We start from the raw sequence: 8,919 nt of genomic DNA on the forward strand, positions 1-8,919 counted from the left end.
TTATAACATTCTACCATAACTTTATTTTCACCTAAAATGTAGCGTTATTTGAATGTTTATTTTGAATATTCTAAGAACGTTAAAATGTATTGTTTTCTTGACGAGATTAGAATGTTATTTAAAGGTTACAAAATGTTAGAATGTTATTTAAAGGTTACAAAAAAACCGTTTCTTATACCATTCTACTATAACTATATTTTCACCTAAAATGTAGCGTTATTTGAATGTTTATTTTTACTATTCTAAAAACTTTCAAATGTATCGTTTTCTTGACGAGATTAGAATGTTATTTAAAGGTTACAAAATGTTAGAATGTTATTTAAAGGTTACAAAATGTTAGAATGTTATTTAAAGGTTACAAAATGTTAGAATGTTATTTAAAGGTTACAAAAAAAACGTTTCTCCGAACGTTCATCAAGTACACATAACATCATAAGGACGTTGCGAGAATATTGATATCAGAACGTTTTCTCTCAACGTTATGAGAACATACAGCATATAAAATATTAATAACGTTACAAGAACGTTCCATAAACAACATGTCGACCAAACATTTATAGAACTTTTAAAAAAACGTTGTGAGAACATGGATTCATCAGTAATATTAAATTTTACTAATAGCGACGCCGCTGGTCGTGACTGAGGGGGACTAATTAAACTCTAAACTAAACTGCACTGTGAAGTCCGTCTGAGAGGAAAGTGGTGTGTATGAGAGCATGTTCTCATCAGTGTGTGTGTGTGTTTATAGCTGGAGTCCCTGCAGAGGCTCCGCCTCCAGCTTCCTCCACCCACCAGCGCTGACACACATGACCTCTGACCTCTGACCCGGACCAGACCGCTGAGTCACACGCACTACTTTAATGCAAAACTACCTCATTTACAGGAAACCCAAAGCCAGCTTCTGTACGATCTTCAAGAACATCTGCCTATTTATGGACACTATAGAGTATGTGCCAGATAAAAGAGTTTGCTGAACTGTTCTGGGTCATCCGCTCGGAGACCCCGCTGGACTCAGGGATCCGCACCTCTATAAAAACACAGGCATTTCCTCTGAGTCATGGACATTTATAGACACACACATTAGATCCCCGTCACACCTCACACTCCATATATTCCCACATCTTCATATTCTGTTCAGATTCATCTCAGCTCTTCCTGTTTATTCCCCGGAGACGTCTAGATTCAGACGGACCAAAATGGACATTAAACTGATGAAAATGTTCCTGTTTCACATTAAAATTATGCTTATTTTGATCTAATGAGCAGAAATGGAAAAACGCTTATAGTTAAATATGTTCTGAAACTGAAGCTCTGTGCCAGAGCTATTATAGTTCAAAATAAGAGCATAAAAAAACACACTTTACTTGAAGCCTTTATGTATAATGCATTATAAAAGAGTTCATACTGTATGTTGTAATGCATTATATATTTTCATAAGTAACTGTAAACAGTTAAAATGCATTATAATATTTTCATATTCCTTGTTACAGTACATCTGAAATTGCATTATATAGTATTATAATTATTCATTTTCATCATATAATGCATTATAAGGTGCATAATTAATGCATTAAAAATACTTTTATAATGCATAATTTATAAAGGCTTCAAGTAAAGTGTTACTAAAACATTTTTGTTACATGAAATAAAGTAAAATATAAAAAACGTTTATTTCAGCTAGTTGCCAATTTCTCATTTTCATTTTAACTTGATGTACTAAAATAAATAAAACTAAAGCTGAAATATTAATAAAATGGAAATATATATACAGTATATATATATATATAGGTATATTTAAAAAGAAAAATATATATAAAATTACAAAAACACACAACAAAATTACTACAACTTTAAAATGAAAACAGAAAATGTAAAAATAAAAACTAATAAAAATAATAATAAATATTAATAATAAGAAAATAAAAAATGACAAGCACAACAAAATTACTAAAACTAACATGAAAACAGAAAACACACAAATAAAAGCAAATTCAAATATTAATAGAAACTATACAGGCATATTAAAAAGAAAAATATATATAAAATTACAAAAACACACAACAAAATTACTACAACTTTAAAATGAAAACAGAAAATATAAAAATAAAAACTAATCCAAATATTAATAAATATTAATATTAAGCAAATAAAAAATGACAAGCACAACAAAATTACTAAGAATAACACAATTAAACACTATAAAACAAAAACTATAAAATATTAATATAAAATTGAATTCAAAATATTAATAAACACTATAGCAGCTCTGTGCATTGAAGAGCATCATTCAGATGCTCATGTGCTAAAACACAGTCACACTATATCTCATGTTCATGAACGCTCATTTGCATGGACGTGACTAACACACAGAGACATTTGAGACGGTATGTTTCATATCTTTGGACTTTTGCATATCCATTTTTTACACTAAAATGATTCTCATCATGCACTCTCAGAAAAAAAGGTACAAAAGTTGTCACCGGGGCGGTACCTTTTCAAAAGGTACACTTTTATACCTTTTAGGTACTAATATCATATGTACACTTTAGGTGCTAAAATGTACCTTTAAAGAGGTCATATGATGCCCATTTTCCACAAGTTGATATGATTCTTTAGGGTCTTAATGAAAAGTCTGTAACATAGTTTGGTTAAGATTTCTCAATGGTAGTGTAAAAAACACCTTTTTTACCGTCAAAAACAACTCTTTTCAGATCAAGCCGTTTTGGAGCATTTTACTTTAAATGTTAATGAGCTCTGCTGACCCCGCTGTGACAACTTTTGTACCTTTTTTTCTGAGAGTGTGATTCAGCTGCAGTGACCGATGGCTCAGATGTGCTGCTTTCCTTACACAACCCCTTCAGCCCGCGATATCTCCACTTCATGAGTTCAGAGCCGCACTGGAGGATTATGGGATTGTGTACTGGGCTTACACTGGCACTTCTGACCAACAACAACGCCATCAGAACACAGATCTGCACTTGCACAGCAGTCTGCTGTAGTTTTCCATCACAGAGACTCTGAGGAACTGAATCGAGCACAACGTTCAGTCTGGAAAGCCAGACGCAATCTCACATAATCGCATTAAAATTTCTGTAAAATGATGAAATACTTGCACTGGGTGTCTACTATTAAACAAGTCATCATGCAATGTTAATTTAATACAAACCACAAGGAAAACACGAGCGAAGCGAAAGAGTATGTACATCAGCAGACTCATACGATCTTAAAAACAGCATTCATCATCAGTGAAAAATAAACATAAAAACTAAAGCAACTGAAAACAAAATTAATCTAAATTAAACTCATATATATATATGTGGCCTAATGAAAAGACTTTTGCACAGTACTGTATATATATATATATATATTGTCTATAACAAAAACAAAAAAAAAGAAGTCACATTTATAGAAAAACGTTTTTTTTTATGTCCATAATATTTTCTTGCCCCTGAAATATATATTTGGTATATGAAGATTGACGGTAAACATATTTTCAATTTCAAAAATATATTTCATTGAGTTGCACGGTTTACAACATATATTTAAAATATATATTTTCTGCCATATGGGACATGTATTTGTTTATAGTTTCTACTGTACATAATTCCATGACTTCGATTTGCGTTCCTTTATTATTCCTATTTTCCGCACTAATGACAAAGAAACTTTAGACTGGTGTTGCAGATGAACTGAAAAGTCACTGAGATTCTTTTGAGGGTGGGTTTTGATGAATTTAGCCCTAAAGCCACAGTGTCGTAACATGTTATTCATGCGCTCTTTCCACAAAGACTCAATTTTCCGCCTCGATCTGCTGCCTCATCGTGGAAACGCGCGTCTGCTCAAGCAAACCTAAAAAAAAAACATCATTATGAGGTCACTTCCATTACGTCATGCGCCTGTAATGTTAATCGGCGCGCGCTGTGATTGGTCGCTCGCCCGTGACGCTCCATGTGCGGGCGCACTATATGTACTTGGCGTCGTGAGCGCTCTAGAGCAGTGTGCAGGTTCCAGTCTGACAGCTCCGCGTTCCCTTCAGAATGAAGTCTTGTGTTGTGCTCGCGTTCCTCCTGTTCTCTCTCGTCTGTCTGATGTACCAGGCGTCGGACGCGTGTTCATGCGCGATGTCGCATCCACAGGACGCGTACTGCCACTCCGACATCGGTAAGAAGCGTGTGTGTGTGTGTGTGTGTGTGTGTGTGTGCGATAGCATGAGTTATTCATAATGCACGCGTTTGATGACAGTATGGTCCTTGCATTATGTAACGCGCTTCGTTTCCCATTGGATTCGTTTTCGTGGCGTTGTAGCTGCACAGGAACAGAAGATCAAATAGAAGCAATCAAAAGTCAAGTGCGTCACTGCGCGCTTTGACTCAAGCGGAAAGTTCTCTGGTACCCGAGCGAAGAAAGAGTTCGCGGTATCCATGGCAACAAACGCGCCAGAACGCTGATGCTGTTTTTCACACTGTTCCTTTTCTTCTGCCATACTGGAAAAACAAACAGGAGGCTAGATATTCCCAGTAACAGAGTTAATCGGATGGGTTAATGGTGTTTCTGAAGGTGGGTGAATGATGGAGATGATGAGTTCAGGACCACCGCAGTAATACATCTGAATCACAGCAGCACAGCTGCCCTGGAAAATGGTAGAAACCAGCAGAATACTATTAAGACTGAGTGCGGTGCTGCTCAAACCGCAGTCTGTGAGTCCATTAGCTGAATAAAAAAGACTTAAGATCCGTTCACGCTAAGAACGAAAAATATAACGGTAATGATAGCTATATTTGCATCCACACCAACGAAGGATAAGGTTCTGTCTGTTACGTAGTCTACACACTTCCAATAATAGAGTTCCTTCCTTACTATAAATATTCAGATAACTATTTTCGCATCCATACCGATAAACGATATAATTTAGTTTATTATAAGTGCGTGCGCACTGCAGTTACGCTGTCAACATAATTGCAGTGCGCACTTTAAAGTCAGTTGGATTGTGATTGGCTGTTAATGTTTTTTTTTTGTGTATTGTTGAAAGCGAGTGGTATCGTTCCTTCCAAGAACGATAACTATAAATAATAACTATTACGATAATTGACAATTGGCGATAATGTTCTGTTTATTCTAAGCGCGCTGCAGTTGCATTCTATCAACATAATTGTAGTGCGCACTTGATTCTGATTGACTGTCAATGATTTTATCGCTCATCTGCTGTAATAAAAACACTCGTTTCGTGTCGTTATCGGTATAGTTAAAATAAATAAACAAAATAGTAATAAACTACGCACTACAGTTACGTTCTGTCAACATAATTGCAGTGCGCACTTTAAAGCAGGATTGATTCTGATTGGCTGTCAATGTTTTTATCGTGTATCATTGAAAGCGATTTCAGCGGTATCGTTCCTTTCAAGAACGATAACTATAAATTTAACTATTACGATAACTATATTCGCATCCACACCAATTGACGATAATGTTCTATTTATTCTAAGCGCGCTGCAATTGCGTTCTGTCAACATAATTGCAGTGCACACTTGATTCTGATTGACTGTCAATGATTTTGTCGTTCATCTGCTGGAATAAAAACGCTCAGAAAATGATTCCAACGATTTCGTTTCGTGTCGTTATCGGTATAGTTGTACTGTGGACTTCACTATTCTCTTGGAATTTTGACTCGTTCACGCTAGAACGATAACTACAACGATAATTAATTAGCATCCACACCAACAGACGATAACATTTTGTTTATTATAAGAAATAATAACAAAATAATAATAAACTGCGCACTACAGTTACGTTCTGTCAACATAATTGCAGTGCGCACTTTAAAGTCAGTTGGATTCTGATTGGCTGTCAATGTTTTTATCATTCTTAAACCAGAAAAAAAAAACGCCCTGAAAGTGATTCCAACGGCATTGTTCCTCCTGAGAACGATAACGATAACTATAATAGTGGACGATAACGTTCTGTTTATTATAAGCACGCAGTTTTGTTTTCTGCCGCTTTAAATGCTGTAACTCTTTAAAGCCGGATGGATTCTGATTGGCTGTCACTGTTTTTACTGGTCTTTAGCTATAAAAAATGCTCTGAAAGTGATTCTAACGATACTGTTCCAATATTAGCGAATGATAACGTTCTGTTTATTAAAAGCGCGCACAGTTTTGTTCTCTGCTACTCTTTAAATAGTTGAGCTCTTTAAAGCAGGATGGATTCTTATAGAATTGGAACGAGTTATTGTCCAGTTATGAATGGGCCTTTAGAGCGATTTTTAAAAGTTTATGGCTATAGTTAGCATTCTTGATGCAGACAACTAATGAACAATGAAAATGAAGCCATTTCAAGATAACTGCTTAAATACTGCTCAGATCTGGGTGTGAGATGGTCCTCGAATTGAATTGACTTTCGTAATACACATTCCTGGTCAAATTCTGGTTATAAAACGGAGAGTTCCGGTCCTTGATTCTGATTGGCCGAGCCGCGTTCGAAGCTGTTGTAAATGACTCTACAAAGTAACATACACCTTTGTTTACGTTTGTCTGTTGCTCGGCAACCACTTTGTTGCAACCACAACTGATTCTGAGGAGCTACATTGTTTGGTGGAAGAATACTGTTTTTATTAATATCATTACACTTTATTTGCTCTGTTTTATTTTGTGAAACCTTACTACGTATATGGAATAACCGTTTTATAAAAGCAATAATCCCCGTGAAGCCGTGGTTTACAGTGAATTTATAACAGCTAAGGGGGTTTTAGCGGAGTGCCTAACAACGCCCCTTAGCCGTTATAAATTCACTGTAAACCACGGCTTCTTATTGCTTTATTTTATAATCGTTCTTTCCTTTTCAGTCGCCTTCATTAATCACCTGTCAATCATCTCCCACGTGTGTTCTGAGTGAAGATGCGGTGTTGATGTTAGCCTTTCATCTGCACTCATCGCGGGTCGCAGCTACAGTGAATCCCGTTTCAAGAGCCGCTGAGCGAGGAAACCCGAGCCGGAGCGTCTGGTTAAGAGGCCACATATGACTTGCATACTGATGATGTGTTTGTGGATAAACTAGATATTGAGATGTCCCATAAAATGTGACTTTGGCTTTGTGCTGGTATCCATGCTGTATGAATGGCAAAGACTGCAGCTATTGTGAGCGTGTCTGAATCGGTGGCCCGACGCCAGATTTCCTCCAGCACTACTTTGCTTTCTGCTGCCATGTGTAACATATTTCGAGGGGCATCAGATGGACCGATGGCTGCTGGGTAACAAAGAGCTGTTGAGGAGGGCAGTGCTACATCTATACGGGGCCAGACACTCCAGTCAGTGTTTCTACATTGTGCTCCATTAATGATGCATTAACATTATTTATGTATTATTACGGAAACTGAAATTAAAGCTTTCATTTAGTCAAAAACCAATTAATTTAAATGTATTTAATAATCAACACACAAAATAAAAACGGTTTTTATTCCAATTTGCTGTTGAAATATTAAAGCAATAAGCCCCGTGAAGCCGTGGTTTACAGTGAATTTATAACAGCTAAGGGGCATTGTGGAGTGCCTAAAACCCCCTTAGCTGTTATAAATTCACTAAACCACGGCTTCACGGGGCTTATTGCTTTTATAAAACGGTTATTCCACGGTAAACGGTTATTTGCCAACAGAGCAAATAAAGTGTAATGATATTAATAAAAACAGTATTCTTCCACCAAACAATGTAGCTCCTCAGAAACAGTTGTGGTTGCAACAAAGTGGTTGCCGAGCAACACACAAACGTAAACAAAGGTGTATGTTACTTTGTAGAGTAATTTACAACAGCTTCGAACGCGGCTCAGCCAATCAGAATCAAGGACAGGAACTATCTGTTTTATAAAAAAATCTGTTTTCATGACAGATGAAGACATCTGGTTAAGTACAAACATAAAGAATATGTAACAGAGTGCATATATTTAACAGAATATTTATTTTTTCTAGCTATAAATATTTCGTCCAAAACCATACATTTTTAATGCAGAAATTTCTTTCGAAATTATTTTTTTTACCAAAACAGAAAATAAAATTTTCATTTAGCCAAAAACTGAAACTGAAAATGATGCTTATTTAATAATCAATTAATCTCATTTATTTAATAATCAACACTCAAATAAAACCCGAGTTGTATACAAACATTTAAATTGTTTTTATACTTTTTCATGACATAATTATGTTCTACTCCAAATCATTGTTGAAATATAAACATTTAAATCCGAAATTAAAGTTTCCATTCAGCCAAAAACTGAAACCGAAACGGATGCTTATTATAAAAATCAATCAATAAATTCAATCAAGTTTATTTAATAATCAACACTAAAATAAAAACTGAGTTTAAGCTGCGCATGAGGCATTTTATCTCAACTTTTCAATGATATAATTATGAATATAATTAGTAATAAAAACTAGTTTAAAACCAACATCCATTAAATAATAAAGACAACACTAACAGGTTAAGAAAAAATGTAACGAACATGTAATATAGTGCATATTTGAGCCTGGAGCACAAAAGCAGTGTTAAGTCGCTGGGGTATATTTGTAGCAATAGCCAACAATACATTGTATGGGTCAAAATTATACATTTTTCTTTTATGCCAAAAATCATTAGGATATTAATTAAAGATCATGTTCCATGAAGATATTTAGTAAATTTCCTACCATAAATATATCAAAACTTAATTTTTGATTAGTAATATGCATAGCTAAGAACTTCATTTGGACAACTTTAAAATTGATTTTCTCAATATTTAGATTTTTTAGCACCCTCAGATTCCAGATTTTCAAATAGTTGTATCTCGACCAAATATTGTCCTATCCTAACAAACCATACATCAATGGAAAGATTATGTATTCATATTCCAGAAAAGAATCGACCCTTATGACTGGTTTTGTGCTCCAGAGTCACATTT

The 8,919-nt window shown here is 35.2% G+C and overlaps 2 protein-coding genes across 2 annotated transcripts in view; one reads left to right on the forward strand and one right to left on the reverse strand.

Moving 5' to 3' along the window:
* Positions 1–8,919, reverse strand: part of LOC107722344 (synapsin-3-like) — a 53,200-nt gene that overhangs the window by 16,331 nt on the left and 27,950 nt on the right.
* The window catches only part of LOC107722346 (metalloproteinase inhibitor 3), a 17,322-nt gene continuing 12,003 nt past the window's right edge, over positions 3,601–8,919 (forward strand). The window contains exon 1 of the mRNA XM_016530673.1: positions 3,601–4,161. Coding sequence (XP_016386159.1) covers positions 4,038–4,161 — 124 coding nt within the window. The 5' untranslated portion in view covers positions 3,601–4,037. The remainder of the gene's footprint in view (positions 4,162–8,919) is intronic.

Source organism: Sinocyclocheilus rhinocerous, unplaced genomic scaffold (assembly GCF_001515625.1).
Source record: "Sinocyclocheilus rhinocerous isolate Xijiao unplaced genomic scaffold, SAMN03320098_v1.1 scaffold1145, whole genome shotgun sequence".
Classification (NCBI taxonomy): domain Eukaryota; kingdom Metazoa; phylum Chordata; class Actinopteri; order Cypriniformes; family Cyprinidae; genus Sinocyclocheilus; species Sinocyclocheilus rhinocerous.